At 41.2% G+C, this 21,141-nt stretch overlaps 1 protein-coding gene across 1 annotated transcript; it reads right to left on the bottom strand.

The window, feature by feature from the left end:
• Window positions 1–1,329: 1,329 nt before the first annotated feature.
• LOC130367416 (olfactory receptor 508-like) lies at window positions 1,330–19,567 on the bottom strand. Its single transcript, XM_056569834.1, has 3 exons — window positions 19,549–19,567; window positions 8,675–8,940; window positions 1,330–2,319 (listed from the first exon to the last, which is right to left on the bottom strand). The coding sequence occupies exons 1-3, from the start codon at window positions 19,565–19,567 to the stop codon at window positions 1,330–1,332; spliced, it is 1,275 nt and encodes a 424-aa protein (XP_056425809.1).
• Between the last annotated feature and the right edge of the window lie 1,574 nt (window positions 19,568–21,141).

Genomic DNA, 21,141 nt, shown 5'->3' with positions numbered 1-21,141 from the left:
TAGGACAGACGGAAAACTACAGGAGTATCACGTTTGTCTCTTTGTTTCCATTCTTAATGTTTGTCTCATATGTTTGCAGCTGGATAACAACCTGATGAGTGTATCTTCTTTGCAGCGTTTTTTCATTTCTGTTGAAATGCCAATCTTTTACCCTGTAGCAATTTCAGTGCCTTCAGAGTACCATTTCAAGGGTCAGATGCAGGATATCAGCCATTGCATCTCTTCGTACGTATATAGTGGAGCATATCGCACTGCTGTATACAGTGTCGGAGCCCAGACTCCCATCACTATACAGACAGGAATCCCTGCTCCTAGCGTGGCTGAGCTATGCCAGTGGCAATACAGCCGCTAACTATTTCCCTGCTAGACTGGCATAGAGCCCCATACATTTATGTTGAAATATATTTACTGTCTATGGAAGTTCCTGTGGCACAGAGGAGGGTATGTGACCTTCAGCAACCATTTTAAACCATTGGACTTCCGTGATCGTGCTGCAGGGATCTGATGAGCAACCCAAACCCACCGGCACCTTCATCGGCCACTGCACTTGCTTCATAGTGGGTGAGTGCTAACCGATAATGAAGGATATCAGTAATCATGCTGATGTACACCATTAACCCTTAAGATGCTGTGACCAATGCAGATCTTTGCATCTAAAGAAGGAAAATACAGGTGCCAGTGGGTTCTTATTGCTCATAGGTCCCTTACCCTCCTTTTTGCATCAGAATTTTCCATATTCAATAATTTAAATCCATAGCTATAAGTATGCATTATCCAAAGGATAGGGGATAAGATGTCTGATCGCAGGGGTCTCACCGTTGGGGAGCCCCCGTGATCTCGGCTTCGGAACCCAGACATCCGGTGCACGGAGCGAATTTCGCTCTATGCTGGATGACAGGCAATGCTGGGTGGAGGCTTGTGATGTCATGCCCATGCCCCGCTAGTGACATCACTGCCACTCCCCCTCAATGCAAGTCTATGGGAGGGGGCGTGACGGCCGTCACTTCCACTCCCATAGACTTGCATTGAGGGGCGTGTCCGTGAAGTCATGAGCAGGGCATTACCATGACCTTACAAGCCTCCAGCGCTGCATCAGACAATCTAAACGAATGCTGGGTGCAGCAGGGAGACCGCAGGGGTCCACAGCGGAGAGACCCCCGCGATCAAACATCTTATCCCCTATACTTAGGATAGTGAATGAGATGTCTAGGAGCGGAGTACCCCTTTAATAAAGAAGTTGTTGAATGAGTAAAAAATTTGTTCTTTGAAAAACCAGGAACACAATTAGATTTCATGTGAACTTCTTGTTGCCTGTATACATAATATTCTCTAATTTGAGAAGTTAACGAACCATAAGTTAACAATAATTCTTTGTCTGAACAAATGCTGCATATTCCGCCTCACTTCTTTGTTCCTTAAGCTGTAGATGATAGGGTTCAGCATTGGAATAACCATTGTATAGAGCACTGACGCCACTATTTCGTGATGGGTCAAAAGGCCACCGGATGGATGAAGGTAATTGAATAACACTGTTCCATAGAATAAAGTGACACATACTAGGTGAGAGGCACAAGTGGAAAATGCCCTTCTTTTTCCTTGAGATGAGGGTATTTTCACAACAGTGGTTACAATAAAAACATAAGATATTAGGATAATTACAAGTGAACCTCCTCCTATGAGAGTTGCACATATAGAGATGAGTAACTCATTTAAGACTGTACTTGAGCAAGAGAGTCTAAGCAAAGGAAGAGCATCACAAATGAAATGATTTATGATATATGCTCCACAGAAAGACAAGCTGAACGTGCAACCTGTTTGAATGGCCGCTTGCACTATGGCTGTCAAGTACGAAGCTGCAACAAATATTGTACATGTTTGTTTGGTCATGATTGTTCCATAATGAAGAGGGCTACAAATAGCTACATATCGATCATATGCCATCACTCCAAAAAGAAGACATTCTGTGGAACCAAAGGATGAGAAGGTAAATAGCTGCATTGCACAGCCAAAACTGGTTATATAACCCTTACGCTGAAGGAGATTATTCATAGTGTTGGGAACAACTGAAGAAGAGTAACAGAGATCAATGAATGACAAATGGCTCAAAAATATGTACATGGGTGTTTGTAGACTGGGTGAAAAGTGGATAACTAGATAAATACCAACATTTCCCATAAATGTTATCAAATATATAATAAGAAATAAATAAAAAAGCTCAAGCTGAAGATGAGGATCTTGTGTAAGTCCCAAAAGAAGGAACGTGGATGTCTTTGTGTGATTTTTAAGACTCTCTACTTCTAGCAATGATGGCTGAATCATCTGAAGAAAGAAAAGAGTGTTTATACTGTATTTATTCCTTTATTTAAAGCAATACTGTGTAGTCCTTGGAACTTGACAGGATGACCAGGAGTTAACTTATTCTTTACAAATTAATCTTTCCAAATTATCAATTACATTTATGATATAGAATAATGCAGTTAAAAGTACAGTGTACTTCAGCCAAATACATCATGTAATATGTCTATATTACATCATATAAAAAGTCATTATACTGAGATTAAATAAAAAATGTAACTCCAATTTAAAACATGTAAAATGTGTATTCTATTTTACAGAAGTTTTCTGATTTAGTCTTTCATTAAAGGAGTAGTCCAGTATCTAAAAACTTACCCCCGCGATCTCCCGCCCGACACCTCTGCTCTATGCAGGAATGGAGGTGTGTCGACCACGGCACAAAACTGTGGCTGACAGGCCCCCTCCATGCATCTCTATGGGAGAGCCAGAGATACCCGAACGCTGTATCTTCAGCTGTCCCATAGAGATACATGGAGGGGGCCTGTCAGCCACAGTTTTGTGCCGTGGTCGACACACCTCCATTCATGAGGAGAGCGGTGTGCGGGGCGGGAGATCAAGATAGGGGCTAATTGTTAGATCGCAGGGGGTTCTTACTGAAAGTCTAAAGCTTGGAGTTTCAGTAAGAGCTCTCACTAACTGAGTAACTAATGTGCAGGTAAGAGGACACCTAGGAAGGAAATAATGACCACACCATAATACATTACCTTTCGAGGAGTCACAAGAACAAAGAACTTTAGGAAGCCAAAGTTTGATTGGCTCAGAGAACCCCTAACATAAATTGGGATAATATCCTCAAAAACAATAGTACACACACTAAGTGGGAGATTTTAAAAAATATCTTAAATTCTCACTGTGAGAGGTACACATAAAAGGTTAGAATCAGAAAAAACCCAATATGGATGAATACAAATGGTACAATGGTCGGCCTATTCACATATATTGCGTTGTTAATGCAATGTAAAATTCATTACTTTGTGAAACTGTAGCATGAAAATGTGTTCTCTTTTAAGTTTGTATAATTTAGATGAATTGTTTAGAAAAAGAGTATGTTACAGAACATTCTGATGGACATTAACTGGACTTACTTGTTTAGGTGATAATCTTATGTAACAATTTATGTTGGATATGAGACAACATGAAGGAGCATTACCAAGCAAAAGGGAAAAAAAATATGTAAAAAATTTACAAAAAAGAAAAACAGATAGAAGCAGCAAAAGTGGATACAGACTCGTTGTCAGAGAGAGTTAAATAACCCTAATATGCTCTTTAACTATATAAAAAGTAAAAAGGTTAAAGTTAAAGCATTGGGCCTTTAGTGAGTAGTGAGACAGCAATTACAGGTGGTGATGAGGAAAAAGCAAATGCATTAAACACATTTTTATCCATGGTATTCATAGAAGAAAATGACATGTAAAATCCAGTGAGATAAGGTAAACTTCCCAGTACAGGTCACCTGTCTAACTCAGGAAAAAGTGCAGTGCCACCTAAAAAAAAAAAAAAAAATAGACAAATCACCAGGTTCGGGTGGCATTAAATAATGTAAAAGACAGACCCCTATCTCTAATATTCAATGACTCTATAGTGACAGGCACTGTTCTGCAGGACTGGCGCATAGGAAATGTGGTACCAATATTCAAAAAGGGGACAAAAAAAGTTAACCAGGGAATAATAGACCAGTTATTGTTGTATGTACGTTGTTTGAGGGTTTTCTATGAAAGGCCACATTGGACATTTTCAATAAAAATAAATGTTTTACTCTATATTTGCATGGGTTTATGAGGGATCAGTGTTGTTAAACAGACTTGAGTTCAAGACTGGACCGGGTTGAATTGCTGGATGTCGTATATCTTGATTTTTCCAAAGCATTTAATATGGTGCCGCATGAAAGGTTGGTACATAAAATAAGAGTGCTGGGGCTGAGGGGAAATGTTGGCAAGTGGGTAAATATCTGGCTCAGGGATAGGAAACAGAGGGTAGTTATTAAAGGTACATACTCTAAGTATCCATCTTTGTAGATGATATGATGCTCTGCAAAGTGGTCAACACAATAAAGGACAGTGCACTGTTACAAATGAATCTGAATAGGTTGGAGGCTTGGGCTGAGAAGTGGCAGATGAGGTTCAACACTGATAATTGTAAGGTTATGCACATGGGGAGGAACAGTCCAGGATGAGAATATATATTAAATGCCAAAATATTGGGGACAAGTGACATGGAAAAGGACTTAGTAGTTTTTATCAACAGTACTTTAAACTGTAGCGACCAGTATCAGACAGCTGCTGCCAAGGCAATAACAATATTAGTGTTAAGCGGCATAGGCCATATTTGAATTCACGATATTTGGCGAATATATGGATGAATATTCGTCATATATTTGCTAAATTTGCATATTCGTAATATTCTCGTTTTATTTTCGCATGTGCGAAAATTCGCCTATGCGGAAATTTGCATATGAGGAAATTAGCATATGCGAAAATTAGCATATGAGAATTTGCATATGTGAAAATTAGCATATGCAAATTCGCACGCCAGTCTTACACAGTAGTATTAGAGCCTTCTTTACACCACACAAGCTGGAAGCAGAGAGGGATGATCACTGTGATGTGTACTGTGAAAAAAAAAATATTCATAATTACGAATATATAGTGCTATATTCGCAAATATTCGCGAATAAAACTCGCATTGCGAATATTCGCGAGCAACACTAAACAATATCACATTTAAAGTTAAAACATTTCTGAATAAATTTAAAAACAACAAAACCTTACAACTTAGCATACATGCGGAAGTAAAGAAAATGAAAAAAAATAATAATAAACAACTTTACATCCATATTTATTTTAATACTTGGGGAGACTTGAAGAAGAGTGACTGAGCACCACCTAACTCGCCCTAACAATTCTTCCAGCCACTAACGCTATACACAAGCAACAAGGAAGCTCTTCTGTATAAACCTGATCTGAGGTGCCAACAAGCATAAGTTGCAGTCCAATAAACAAAGCAGTGGAGAGATGAAGCAGCACTCACGGAATCTTGCAGGGAAGCTTTAATGCGAAGAGCAGGTACAGGAAGGTATCAGGCAGCTGGAGTGTTCACAGATAAGAGCGACACAGTGTTTCACCGGGGCTTCATCCGGCTCTATATGCTCTACAGTATATATGATATAGAGCCGGATGAAGCCCCGGTGAAACACTTGTTGCTCTTATCTGTTAACACTCCAGCTGCCTGATACCTTCCTGTACCTGCTCTTCGCATTAAAGCTTCCCTGCAAGATTACGTGAGTGCTGCTTCATCTCTCCACTGCTATATTTATTTTAATATTTGAGTGAATGAGGTCTGAGAGTCAAAAAATAAGTAAATTACTGTATTTCATAAGAAAATGCCCTGGATATACTGTTACTACCAGATAAGCAGGCATGGCAGCTGCTTGGTGCAATTCATGGATCATGAAAATGGCTTGTGATAACAAGTTGTTTTATAAGCTCCCCGGTTACCGGTTGTGCGTTCGTGTAAATTATCCCTCTATGGGGGCATATGGTTTGTATAATTCCTGTGCTGTGATCACTGCTGGGATGTGGCTCCCATGGTTACTTGTTATACCTCTGTTTAAAGCCTTGTGTATATAAAACTGGATAATTTTAATTTGCTTTATATATATATATATATATATATATATATATATATATATAATTAAATATAGTAAATCGAGGCAATTGTTTTAGCAGCTATAGAGATATAATGCTGTATAAGTAAGAGGACTTGGGCTCAGTACTGTAGACTTGATGCCGCACACCATAAAGTGGTGGACATTACGACTCAGATTGATGCTTTGGTTATATTTCTCTATGTTAAGCAACTCATGCATTATTTTTCTCTTTTTACTTGATTTAAGGTTTAATCTTTGGTGGTGCACACCCTTACAAGAAATAGGAGTCTTTACCTCTTCTTCAGTGCCTGATCTGTGTGGGACTCATGTATTTGTACGATTTATATTCTAAAGGAAGAAAGAAAGAACCATAACACTTTATAGTACTTATAATATTTTTCTATATAAGTCTATTAAGTTGCAATATCAGAATTATCAGCAATTTCAACAGGTCAACTTGCCATCTAGGTTTGTATAGACACAATAATCTGTTTTTCCATATAACTACTTGATTAATGTTGCAGATCACTTCCTCTCACACAATTCTTCATGGTTCATTGCAGTAACTCCTCTTCATAGAGATTGATGGACATTCTTTGAGAATCTCTTTTTATGTCACCATCTTCTAATATAGCATAAGAATATAGTTGTACAGATAAAAGAGGTTTTGCACATCTGCCAGCTGTTCTTTGATGTATAGAGGCACATCCCTTGCTATAACTGGAATTGTTTGGGTGCTAATTTACAATGTACAATGATCCCTCAACTTACAATGGCCTCAACATACAATAGTTTCAACATACAATGCTCTTTTCTGGACCATCGTAACTTGAAACCAGGCTCAACATACATTGTACAGACAGTCAGGATCTGTGAAACGTGTCACAACTGCAGGAACTGACCAATCAGAATGGGCATTCACTGGTAAATCACCTGTATCACTGAAGTGCATGCACCGACTGGCGGTCTGGTAGCGCCCCCCGCAGTACAGGGAGGAACTACAAGTTCTCTACTACTCATTACCTCTGCCAGGGTTAGCTGCTCCTTTTGGACACCAAGTAAGGGCGGCTCCATTTGGGACATTGTGTGTACTGTATAGGACCCTGAAGAAGCTCCTGTCCTCTACATAAACCATTGTTTCCCAACCAGGGTGCCTCCAGCTGTTGCAAAACTACAACTCCCAGCATGCCCGGACAGCCAACGGCTGTCCGGGCATGCTGGGAGTTGTAGTTTTGCAACAGATGGAGGCACCCTGATTGGGAAACACTGACATAGACAGTGATTACAGCTCCCAGCAGATCTTTCTTACTTTTATATGTAAGGATTTGCTTTATCTCTATTAGTTATCTACTTATTTATCTTTAATCCTCACTTTTTCCTATTTTTGGATGACATTTTGGTGGCTTCAGAACCAATTACCAGGTTTCCATAGAGTTCTGGTCTCAACATATGATGGTTTCAACATACAATGGTCGTCCTGGAACCGATTAATATTGTAACTTGAGGGACCACTGTATATAAACAATCTTGTTCATTAGCTCTATAAATAAGGGATGGAATACATAAAGAATATTACATAGCCATTACATTTAGTTTTCTTCATGTCTTCCAATTGCATCTCTTTAAAATTAATCTTCTGTTCTGAAAAATAAGTGGAGTTAATTCTTCTAGAGAACACAACACAAGACACTATTATGTTACCTCAGTCACCTTGACAGTGTTATCTCAGAGTATTGTGTGTGTTTGGATGCTGCAAAGTTTTATTGTGTTCTGTTTACTCAGGAGTATCAATCCCCTGATAATAATTAATGTTACCTAATAACTATATGACATGCTATTTATGGCTAATTGTAAATTAGTTATATTGATGTACTTAAATGACTGGCTGATTGGCAGGGCCAGCTACGTTACCAGTGCCCAATGCTGGGCCATTGTCAGGACAACGCAAGATGCTGCCAGATGCACCAAACAGAGACTGAGAGAGGTACATATGTTATAGAAACCCCTCTTTATGAGGGGCCTCAGGACCCTCAAATCTTGGAGAGTCTATAAACATGAAGATCTTTGGTTGAGATCCAGGTCCTCCTTTCTAGTCTGTAACCTCTACTATGTACTAAATACTGGAAGGCCCCTTGGCTCTTGCTGCAATCAAGAATCCTTGAGACTACATACTCAAGCAGTTCTCCTGGAAGGCAACAATAGGATGATATATTTCTTCAGTAGAAAGTGGTAAAACACATCATTAATTCTCAATGATGACAGACATTTCAACTAGTATGATACAGGATTTACCACAGAGAGAATTACATATACCTCCTGAAACTGGGTCCAGACTGTGCGCAGATTCGAGTAGGTTGCATCGACTTCTGGGTTTCCAAAATTAGTAGCAAGAGTGGAAAACCTAGAATGTTGCCCAGGTTATAACCCTGTTGAACTGTTTATATGGTTGTTAATAACTAATTCTGCTGATGCAACATAATCACCCAGCTCGACTGCCTTTCAGACACAAAGATTGATTGAGACATTCCGTTTGACCATTCCGTTTGGTCTACATTTACTGGTAGACCATGTAGATATATGTGTTCAATGAATAATGAAGCCAATTTCATGGTGATGGGTTGCTGATGGAGTGGAATCAGATGATACATTTTGCTAAAACACATTAATAATCACCCAAACCATGTATTTCTCTGGAGAGACAGGTAGATCAGTAACAAAATCCATGGCTAGATGCGACCATGGCTTCTTTGGTACAGCTAACATATACAACTGACACACAGGGCCAGTTCTCAGGGTCTTAGATCTGGCATATGTCTCACAAGTGGACACATAGGCTCCCACATCTTTGATGATGGACGGCCAAAAATAATATCTAACAATAAGATATTTAGTACCAGCAATACCTGGATGACCTCCCAACACAGAGTCATAAAACATACCTAAAAGACACAGGCACAGATGAACTGGTATAAAATATTTTCCATTGGGAAGATTTTCAGGTGTCTATCTCAGGTCTTTTTGCAGATACCAGTTGGTGATATACAAACAGGCTTTGAGTCAGGAGGAGGACTGAAAAAAAAACCAAAAAACTAAAAACTGCAGAATAAGGAATCAACCTTAAATGGGTACTCAGTTGGAAAACAGTTTTCTTCAAATCAAATGGTGTCATAAAGTTGAATGGATTTGTAAATTATTTAAAAATCTTAATCCTTCCAGTATTTTTCAGCTGCTGTATACTACAGAGGAAGTTAGGTAGCTCTTTTCAGTCTGACCACAGTGCTCTCTGCTGACACCTCTGTCTGTGTCAGGAACTGTCCAGAGCAGGAGAGGTTTGCTATGGGGATATGCTCCTACTCTGGACAGTTCCTGACATGGACAGAGGTGTCAGCAGAGAGCACTGTGGTCAGACAGAAAATAACAACCCAACTTCCTCTGTAGTATACAGCAGCTGATAATTACTGGAAGGATTGTGTTTTTTTAATGGAAGTAATTTACAAATCTGTTTAACTTTCTGGAGCCAGTGAATATGAAAAAAAAATTCCACTGGAGTACACCTTTAACATTCTTTGAGCCTGGTCTGTAGGTAGTAATGAAATAAAACCAGAAAAAACAAATCCCAATCAGCCTGCCGAGAGTTTAAACATTTCACAGACTCAAAGAAGATAAAATGTTTCGTCCATGCGGAAGGTTTGCAGAGTAAGGATGTACCCTAATGTACCCTGCTTAATTAATTATGAGAGATATCAATGACCAGATTATGGAAAATCACTGAAGGGTTACTGAACCCAAAGGGCATCACCAAATACTCAAAGTGCCCCTCAGGAGTTTTCCACTCACCCACTTATTTGATTTTGATGATGTTGGAGCCTCCCCCCCAGATCCAGCTTAGAGAACCACTGTGCACCAAATATCTGATTGAACAGATTAGGGATCAATGTTAGGGGATACTGGTTCTTATATGTGATCTTATTGAGTTCTCTATAGTCAATACAGGGAAGTAACCCGCCATCCATTTAGCCCGAGAAATAGAATTCTGCTCCTCCTGGGGAGACTGAAGGACAGATTTCCCTTTTTTTTAACACTCTCACTTATGTATTCCCTTATGACCTACCTTTCAGGCACGGACAGATTATAAATTCTACTTTTGGAGCACTTGGCCCTAGGCAACAGACTGCGCAATCATATTCTCATGTGGAGGCAGAATGTTGAAGGCATCCTTAGAAAAAACCATCACAAAAGTCCCTGATATTATCGGAAATCTTGTTCTCCTCCACGCTGATACAGGGCAGATTAATAAATATGAATTGTAAGAAACAATCAGTTCCCTATGTGACTGCTCCTCACTTCCTAGTTCATATGGTCCTATTTCCCCCCATCATCCATGTTTTCCTGGAGCCGGTCCTGTTCCACAGCAGTTCTTGTGTGTTGGGTTGGTGTTTGCACTGCCCCCTTGGCCGTACAGGTGCCACCTCAGTCACTGAGTGGGAAATATAGTTACATAGTTACATAGTTAGTATGGTTGAAAAAAGACATACGTCCATCAAGTCCAACCAGGGAATTGAAGTGAAGGGTGTAAGGAGATAAGGGAAAGGGATGTAGTTTTATAATTCTGCATAAGCATTAATGTTATTTTGTTCCAGGAATGTATCTAACCCTGTTTTAAAGCTGTTAATTGTTCCTGCTGTGACCAGTTCCTGAGGTAGACCGTTCCATAAATTCACAGTCCTCACGGTAAAGAAGGTGTGTCGTCCCTTTAGACTAAACCTTTTCTTCTCCAGACGGAGGGAGTGCCCCCTCGTCCTTTGGGGGGGTTTAACCTGGAACAGTTTTTCTCCATATTTTTTGTATGGGCCATTTATATACTTATATACATTTATCATATCCCCCCTTAAACATCTCTTCTCAAGACTAACCAATTGTAACTCCTTTAATCGCTCCTCATAGCTAAGATGTTCCATGCCCCATATTAGTTCAGTCGCGCGTCTCTGCACCCTTTCCAACTCTGCAGTGTCCCTTTTATGAACAGGCGACCAAAACTGAACAGCATATTCCAGGTGAGGCCGTACCAATGCTTTATAAAGGGGGAGTATTATGTCCCTGTCCCTTGAGTCCATGCCTCTTTTTATACATGACAATATCCTGGCGGCTTTGGAAGCAGCAGTCTGACATTGCTTGCTATTCTGTAGTCTGTGATCTACAAGTACACCCAGATCCTTCTCTACCAGTGACTGTGCCAGTTTAATCCCCCCTAAGACATACGACGCATGCATGTCATTAGTACCCAGATGCATAACTTTACATTTATCCACATTGAACCTCATTTGCCAAGTGGATGCCCAGACACTTAGTCTATCCAAGTCATCTTGCAACTTATGCACATCCTCTATAGACTGTACCATGCTACAAAGCTTGGTGTCATCTGCAAAGATAGAAACAGAGCTGTTAATACCATCCTCTATATCATTGATAAATAAATTAAACAACAGCGGGCCCAGTACTGAACCTTGGGATACACCACTAATTATCGGGGACCAATCAGAGTACGAATCATTGACCACCACTCTCTGGGTACGATCCATGAGCCAGTGTTCAATCCAGTTACAAACTAAAGTTTCCAAGCCCAAAGACCTTAACTTACCTGTCAGAGGTCTGTGAGGGACAGTATCAAACGCTTTGGCAAAATCCAGAAACACTATATCCACAGCCATTCCTCTGTCAAGGCTTCTACTCACCTCTTCATAAAAGCAAATTAGATTGGTTTGACAACTTCTATCCTTAGTAAACCCATGCTGGCTATCACTTATAATACTATCATCCCCTATGTATTCCTGTATGTAATCCCTTATAAGTCCTTCAAACAATTTACCCACAATGCACGTTAGACTTACCGGTCTATAATTGCCTGGCGAAGACTTAGAGCCCTTCTTGAAGATTGGTACCACATTAGCCTTGCGCCAGCCCCTTGGCACAATACCAGACACCAGAGAATCTCTAAATATCATGAACAAGGGTACAGATATTACTGAACTTACTTCTCTAAGAACTCTTGGGTGTAGTCCATCCAGCCCTGGAGATTTGCTTACATTTACTTTACTTAACTTACCTTGTACCATCTCTACATTAAGCCAGTTCAGTACATTACATGATGTGTTACCAGCACTGACCTGGCCAATGTCAGCTCCTTTTTCCATAGTGTATACAGAACTAAAGAACCCATTCAGTAGCTCCACCTTCTCTTGATCGCCCGTGACAACCTCCCCATTATCATTATTAAGGGGTCCTACATGCTCTGTCCTTGGTTTTTTTGTATTTATATATCTAAAAAAATATTTAGGATTAGTTTTGCTTTCTTTGGCCACCTGTCTCTCATTTAGAATTTTTGCTGTTTTTATTACATTTTTACAGATTTTATTAAGCTCCTTGTACTGTTTAAATGTTATAGCTGACCCCTCAGATTTGAATTTTTTGAAGGCAATTTTTTGTTGTTGTTTATTGCTCTTTTAACATAATTTGTCAGCCATGTAGGATTTAGTTTTAATCGTTTATATTTGTTCCCCTTTGGTATATATTTTGCTGTATAGTTATTTAGAGTTGATTTAAAGATGTCCCATTTACCTCCCCCCAGTCTATGTCCTGTAGTGCAGCTCTCAGCCCAGGGAAATTTGCCTTTTTAAAGTTATATGTTTTTGCCTTCCCCGTCTGTCTTTGTTTTCTATATTTTAAGTAAAAAGTAACTATATTGTGGTCGCTATTACCAAGGTTTTCCCTCACAGTTACATTACCAACCAGCTCTGCGTTGTTGGAAATGATCAGATCCAACAAGGCATCACTTCTTGTTGGGTCCTTCACAAACTGGCCCATAAAATTATCCTGCAATAAATTTAGGGATTTTCTCCCCTTTGTAGTTTTAGCCAGCCCCCGGCCCCAATCTATATCTGGATAGTTAAAATCTCCCATTATTACCACTGTACCTGCCCGGGCGGCCCTCTCTATTTGTTTATACAGCTGACCTTCTATCTCTTCAGTGATATTAGGGGGGTCTGTAGATTACACCAAATACTATTTTTTCAATATTTCCCTCCTTTTGTAATTCCACCCACAGTGATCCCACATCCTCAGAATCATCACACACTATGGCATCGTGCACACTGACTTTCATACCACTTCTTACATACAGACAGACTCCACCACCTTTTCTGTTCATTCTATCCTTGCGAAACAATGTAAACCCCTGCAGATTAACGGCCCAGTCATGCGAGGAGTCCAGCCATGTCTCAGTGACCCCAACTATATCAATATGTTCCTCCAGTATCAAGGCCTCAAGCTCCCCCATTTTATTTGCTAGGCTTCTGGCATTTGTGAACATACACTTTACATTTCCATTAAGTTTTACACATATAGTCTCACTAATGGGATTTTCAGAGTTATTGGGGTTAATGTTACTTTTTGAGTTATAAGGGCTAATTGTACTATTTAAGTTATTGGGGCTAATGGGATTTTTTGAGTTATGGGGTCTAACATTATTATTTAAGTTATTGGGGCTAATTGGATTTTTTGCGTTATTGGGTCTAACGTTGTTATTTAAGTTATTGGGGCTAATGGTATTTTTTTAGTTAATGGGGCTTATTGTAGTTATTGAGTTATTGGGGCTAATGGAATTTTTTGAATTATTGGGATTACAATTTTTCGGGCTACATTTATTTTTACAGCTGGTTTGTAACGCATGGATCTCCTTATCCACTGTTCTTAACCTCCCCCCACAGGACTCCTCTCCACCCACCATTATGTCCTGACCCCTCTCTAACCTATCCATCCCACTGTCTGCTTTCTTTGCTTTATTATCCTCCCCCCACTCACCTAGTTTAAATACTCAGCCACCCCTTCCAGGATTCTCTCCCCCAGCACAGCGGACCCCCTTCCATTCAGGTGCAAATTATCCGTAGAATAGAGTTTGTACCCCAATGAAAAGTCAGCCCAGTGCTCTAAAAACCCAAATCCTTCCCCCTCACACCACGACTTAAGCCATGCATTTAACTCCCTAAGCTCCCGCTGTCTTTTCTGCGATGCGCATGGCACAGGAAGTATTCCAGAGAACACAACCTTAGAGGTCCTTCCCTTCAGTTGGCACATAGTTCCTTGTAATTATTCTTCAAGGACCTCCACCTATCATGTATTCTGTCGATGGTTCCCACATGGACCACGACAGCTGGGTCATCCCCAGCCCCCCCTAGTAATTTGTCCACCCTTTCCACCACATGCCGAACCCTGGCTCCAGGGAGACAGCAAACCATTCGGTTGAGGTGGTCTTGGCGACAAATTATTCTATCCGTCTTCCTGATTATAGAATCCCCTACCACAACTAACTGTCTTGGCCTACCTGCGTTACCATCCCCCACACTACTAGTTGAGCTGTTCCCCCGGCTGTTAGGGAGACCAGTATCCACTAGGGTTGCCATCTCTGATACTGAGGCCCTCGCATCATCGCCCAACTTGGCAATTTTACTTGGGAGATCAGAAGCAGAAGTGACCTTCCTTTTCCTTGCCCCCTTTCCAGTCCCTCTAACTACATTAACCCAGCTCCCTACTTGGGCCTCCTGGCTAGTTTCTCCAACCTCCATTTCTACCCCACTAACTGCTTGCTCTGTAAGATTGTCAATCGCCCTCAATGTTGCATTTTGCTCCTCTAGATCTCTAATACGAGCTTCCAGGTGGGCAACATGCTCACATTTGTCACAGCGGTATTCACCCTGAAGCTGCTGCTCCAGAGATGTATACATGTGGCACAATGTGCACTGAAGAAAACCTTCAATCCTGCTACAATCCAAAGCACAAGAAGCGGTGAAAGAGGAGCAACTATGGGAGAACGAGGGAGGCAGCAGGGGGAATGAGGAAGGAAAAGTATAGAGATTTTTTTTTTTTGGGGGGGGGGGGGGGGGTTGTATGCTTTCCTTCCTTTTGAGCACATTTTTTTTTAGAAAAAAGGAATACAAATCTTAAAGTGCCTTTAATTAAGAGAGATTCTGGAAATAACATTATATATATTTTGTCATCATGAGAAAATGACAAGCTACAACAGTTACATACTATTGTCTTAGTTTTTATGTGGATTTAAAGGGGTACTCCGGTGCTTAGACATCTTATCCCCTATCCAAAGGATAGGGGATAAGATGCCTGACCGCGGGAGTCCCGCCGCGTGTTCGCTCCGGGTCTGATTACAGACGATCACAGGGTAGGCGACTGCACCCCCGTGTGACGTCACGCTCCGCCCCTCAATGCAAGCCTATGGGAGGGGCCGTGACAGCTATCACGCCCCCTCCCGTAGGCTTGCACTGAGGGGCGAAGGCGTGACGTCACACGCCGCCGGCCCTGCGGTCGACTGTAATCAGACCTGGAGCGAACCCGGGGACTGATTACAAACAGGGTGCCGCGTGCAAGATCACGGGGGTCCCCAGCGGCAGGACTCCCGCGGTCAGGCATCTTATCCCCTATCCTTTGGATAGGGGATAAGATGTCTAAGCACCGGAGTGCCCCTTTAGAGGAGTACTCCGCTGGTAAAAAATTTTTGTTAAATCAACTGATGAAAGAAAGTTAAACAGATTTGTAAATCACTTCTATTAAAAAAAATCTTAATCCTTCTAGTACTTATAGGCTTCTGTATGCTCTAAAGGAAGTTATTTTCTTTTTGAATTTCTTTTCTGTCTGACCACAGTGCTCTCTGCTGACACCTATGTCTGTCTCAGGAACTGTCAAGAGCAGGATAGCTTTGCTATGGGGATTTTCTCCTATTTTTGACAGTTCCTAAAATGGACAGAGGTGTCAGCAGAGAGCATTGTGGTCAGGCAGAAAGGTAATTTAAAAAGAAAACCTCCTCTGGAGCACACAGACGCTTATAAGTACTAGAAGAATTTAGATTTTTTAATTAGAAGTAATTTACAAATCTGATCAACTTTCTGGCACCAGTTGATTTAAAAAAAAAAGTTTTCCAGCGGAGTACCTGTTAGGCCCAAGGCCTAATTATGGAATCATACATGTGTGTTATAATTGTATTTGTGTATAATGTATAATCTAAGGCATGGGTGAGGGTTCATTCCGACTGTGCATTTATTTTTGTGTATTCCAGTTTTATTGGGGGGTCTGTCCGTCTGTGTTAGTTATACCTTCTGGCACTCTGGCCATGATAAAACAAGGGACCAGGAAAAAGGGATGGCAGTTAATGGCAATTAATTCCCTTTTCCCTCCTAAAACAGTCATTTTGTATGCTGTTAAAAATAAATATTGGGGTGAAAATCACAGAAGAATTGTGAGAAAACCGTCACACACAGGTACAGACACTATATTATGAAGTACACTAACTTTACAGACCTTGTAGCATAGTCAAATAGAATGGAATACCCCTTTAAAGTGATGGAAGTCTGGGCTTTTATACACAGTTTACAGTGATGTACTATGCACCGCTGTGTACTGTACAGTCGACGGAGCTACATCGTGATGCTATGCATCTATGCAGCACTACTTGTTTACTTGTTAGTGAACATAGTGCAGCCAGATAAGTGTGGTCTGAATTGGCAAGGCTTTTGTGCAAATTTAATGCAAAAAGTGTGGGGGCCAGCATAAAACTAACTGAATGTACACACTGAAACTGGTCTAAATAAGCTATGTGCATTTTTCCAAGCATACAGAGGGGTGAGTGCCACGATAATTTCTTCTTTTGTTCATAAAGTTTGTTGTCTCCTACTACTTCACAGAGTACCACCATGCTGTAAATAAATACCATTCATTGATCATTGGAAATAGCAGCAGTGACATTTCACATTGTGTCAGCTATCTTTTGGCTTTTTTGTGTAAAATACAATGTTTATGATTCTGCATGGTGAATAGCGTAAACATAAAACAATACCAACTGCCAGAATTACAGATTTTTAGTCACATCATATATCAGAAAAAATAAATAAAAAAAGTAATCAAAAAGTCCCATCAAAGCAAAAATTGTTCCAATCATTGTGTGGTAAGCTTGTGGGGGTGTAGGGTATATGGGGTGTAGCTGTGTAGTGACTAAAAGGTGTTTGGTTAACCCTTAACACTTGTGATGCCAGGGTGAGGGCTCCTCTGTATATACTTGTCCTATCGCCACCCGTCCCAAGAGTGATAGGGAGGGATAATAAATGATTGTCCACAACCGGAGGTTTCAGAAAACTGTCAGAACTTTTACTGCAGGTTTTATGCAGAGTTAAACAGGAACAGTCTTTGTACAAGAAGAGTCTATTAGGATCCTGACAGTTGGTTGGGACCTTGTGAGTTTTAAGCTCAGGAGATTTATATGCATTGTTCCGCTGGATTTAGGGGATTGATTTTAGGTCCAGCAGTCACGCAGACTTTAGCAGGGAGTTGTATTGTAACTCACGATTTGGTAAGTTGCAGTATTGTCAGGCTTTGGCCTGGTCTTGTCTTTGAAAGTTGCATGGATCTCTCTTCTAGTCCGGAACCCAAGAGAGCAAGGATTGGCTCGCAGCTCCCTTATATGGGCACGGGCTGGCCTTGAGCTCATTGGTACATACCATCTGTCAGTCACTTTATACAAGGGATTATGGTCTAAACATGTGACCACACACGTGACCTAGGAAGGTCCTTTAGCATACCCTAAGAGAATTAACAGTCACATGACCGAAGGTCCTGCGACACTATATACACAATTAAATATACACACACAAACATCACAAAATTAAAGAAGGAAGAGGTGACTAGGGGCTATCCCACCAGGAAAACCCTACCGGAACAGAGTAACTCTGGATTTGGGGACCACCATGCAAGGTACGGTATACTATATGGTACCAGGACGCCACAATTGGTAGAGATCATGATGCAAAAAAATGAGCCCTTTCACTTCCCCTTTATGAAAAAAAGATAACGTCATATTTTTTAATCCCCCCCCCCCCCCCCCCTACACACATACAAATGGCTTGGTGGATGAAAAAATATGGCTCTTAAAAGGCAAGTTGGGAAAATAAAAGTGCAAAAATGAACATGGCCTGTGTCCTAAAGGCCAAGATGGGCTGTGTCCTTAAATGGGCTCTGTCACCAACTTTTTTTTTTGATATGTTGTAGTACATATGTACTACAACATATCTCTAACATAGTTTCATAATTTTTTTTTTTATTAACATGGTGTAATTTACATTTGAAAACCGGCCACTAGGGGTCTCCCTCCTAGTGGCCTGCTGCAGCCTGGCGTGACGTCATGCCTGAAAAAGGACTGATTTTGGCCTGGCAATCAGTCCTTTTTCATTTAGACTGCTCTCGCTCCCTGCCTGTCAATCAGACAGGCGGGAGCGAGCGCATTGGCTCCCCGGCCACTGGCTGGGAGGCCACTCCTCCCGCACGAGTTGTCGCCGCCGCTGCCCCTGCATGCCCGCTGCCGGACTCTGCAGTATCTGTAAGTAAGAGGGAATGGGGTATGTGGGCGGGGGGTTTGTGATGGAGGGAATGGGGTATGCGGGCGGGTGGGCGGGGGGGGGGGTTTGATGGAGGGAACGGGGCATGGGGGCATGGCACTAACTTATAGTTTATCTACACAGGGTGCCTCCAGCTGTTTCACTACTAAAACTCCCAGCATGCCCTGACAGCCTATAGATGTCAGGGCAAGCTGGGAGTTGTAGTGGTGAAACAGCTGGAGGCACCCTGTGTAGATAAACTAAGGGCGGAAGTGTTGTCCCCAGCAGGCATCAGTGACGTGGTGCCTGCTGGGGAAGTCTGCCTGGTAGCGAGCATACTACCAGGCAGACATAAAGTTATTTTTAATATAGTAAAAAGAAAAATTAAAAGCAGCGAGGGGGTTAGGGATAGATTGGCAATAGGCAGGGACAGAAAAAAAAAATAGGATGGTGGGAGCTACCCTTTAAGGGGTTAAACCATTGCCAAGATTTATTGGGGGAGATTTATCAGAACCTGTCCAGAAGAAAAGTTGTCCCGTTGCCCACAGCAACCAATCAGATCACTTCTTTCATTTAGCAGAGGCTTTGTTAAAAATGAAAGAAGCGATCTGAGTGGTTGCTATGAGCAACTGGACAACTTTTCCTCTAGACAGGTTTTGATAAATGTCCCCCATTATCCTTTGCACATGGAAACCTTGGGAGCTGGAGAGGCTGTGTGTTTCACTTATCCATTGTTAGGTTTCAGAGTCTCCGCCTCCTTTGTCAGATGTGCGTTGTAAGATGAACTGCCTTTTTATATCCTTCTATGATATAAAATGGACAAAACAAGTGCTGATACCAAACCACATAACATCAACATACACACTAATGTGTCATTATCTGTTTTATGTGGCAGTTTAGATGAACTCATAATAATAATAATTATAAGCCTGTAAATATTTAAAAAGCTAAAACCACAAATTACATAATGTCTACCCCCTACAATACATGTTATAGTAGAGCGATAAGAAGTATATACAGAATAGTAAACCACACAAGAGATGTATACATAAGCTACAGAAAAAAATTAAATCATTCTTTCATTCTTTGTTTAATCCTTTCGGACTTAGTGTCTCTAACTTGCAGATCCAATAGGCATCTCGTTGTCACAATTTTGTTTGAATCTTACTTTCATTCTTTCCCCCCATTTGTTTTCCCATAGATATGAATGAAGGGTGCTTGGCGTGACATCATGAAAGGGCGTGGCGTGACGTCACGTCTCCATCTCGGGAGCAGTGCCCGACACAGAATGGCGGCAACGGCACCGAGATCGCGGGGGGTCACAGCAGTGGGACCCCTGCAATCAGACATCTTATCCCCTATCCTTTGGATGGGGATAAGATGTCTAAGGCTGTAATACCCCTTTAAGGATATAAAAGTCCACTTTTCCTTACAACATGGATGTTTTATGGTATACATGTTGTAAGGATAATACATAAACTTCAGGCAATGGCTTAATGTGAGTCTTGGACTTTTTGGGACTTGTGCTTATATTGCTGCTACACCAGAGAGGCAACTGGACATTGTATAGTCTATACACTGACTTTGGTGTAATGCTTACAAATATCCGCACTTTATCTTGTTTATTTGTATAAAGTTTACATTATTTCAAATTTTCAAAGTTGTGTTTTGTATGCAGTAATGTGGAAACCTGGGATAGCAGTAAGCATAGTAATAGAAGAAGCAGCAGGGGTGACAAATATGTAATATGTAAGCAGGGTGCTGGAAAACAGAGGACTCTGCAGTGATGCATCATGGATGGTAAAAGTCATCTTGCCTTTGTAGGAGAAGGGAAAGGAAAGTGAATGAAGGCCATCTGTAAGTCACTGGAATTAACTGTATTGTATTCACTCATACCAGGGGTGAGGAACCTCCGACTAGAGGCATAATTTTAAGTGGCTCTCCAGTGGTTCCTAACTGGAGTGCTGCAGCTATTCAATGAGAAAGATGGCAACTGGATGTGCAAAACACCGGCCTCCAGTGTCACTGCCTATGGCCACTAGAGGCTGAGAGAATCTTTTCCTCTTTGACGCTTCCACTCTAGAAGTAGGAAAAGACATAGATGACTTTGGGGAACCAAGGTAAGTATTTGATTTTTTTACATCTTCAAAGCAGTCCTACCTACAGGATGCAAGCTAACTACATGGGGTCCTACCTACAGAGTGCAAGCTAAATACAGAGGATCCTACCAACAGGGTGCAAACTAACTACAGGGAACAAACTAAATACAGATGGTCCTACCTACAGGATGCAAGCTAACTACATGGGGTCCTACCTACAGAGTGCAAGCTAAATACAGAGGATCCTACCAACAGGGTGCAAACTAACTACAGGGAACAAACTAAATACAGGGGGTCCTACCTACAGGGTACAAGCTAAATACAGGGGTCCTACCTACAAGGTGCAAAGTAAGTACTGGGGGTCCTACCGAAAGGGGGCAAGCTAACTAATGTAAGGTAACTAAATAACTATACAGTTAACAGGTATATTATCATAAATATCTCAGTTTGTGTGATAAGACAGTTTATTTAAGGACAGGTTTTCTGCAGATTTAGCTTTTAGGGGAACAAAAAGGCAGATTAGGTCTCAAATTCATCCACCAGTGTCAAGAAGAAAGCCAAAGGCATGTATTGTACAGAGGAAGTACACGTTTCGAACATTCGCAGGTATTGT

Source organism: Hyla sarda, chromosome 4, assembly GCF_029499605.1.
Source record: "Hyla sarda isolate aHylSar1 chromosome 4, aHylSar1.hap1, whole genome shotgun sequence".
NCBI classification, from domain to species: domain Eukaryota; kingdom Metazoa; phylum Chordata; class Amphibia; order Anura; family Hylidae; genus Hyla; species Hyla sarda.
The sequence above is the reverse complement of the archived record's forward strand: the minus strand, read 5'-3'. Positions and strand labels throughout refer to the sequence as shown.

What these genes read in the sequence shown, in the direction of transcription:
- LOC130367416 (XM_056569834.1), bottom strand. An exon ending in CAGAGAAATACATGGTTTGG is followed by an intron (nt 2,320 to 8,674) that starts GTGATTATTAAT and finishes TTCTTTCTTCAG; the next exon opens with ATGATTCAGCCATCATTGCT.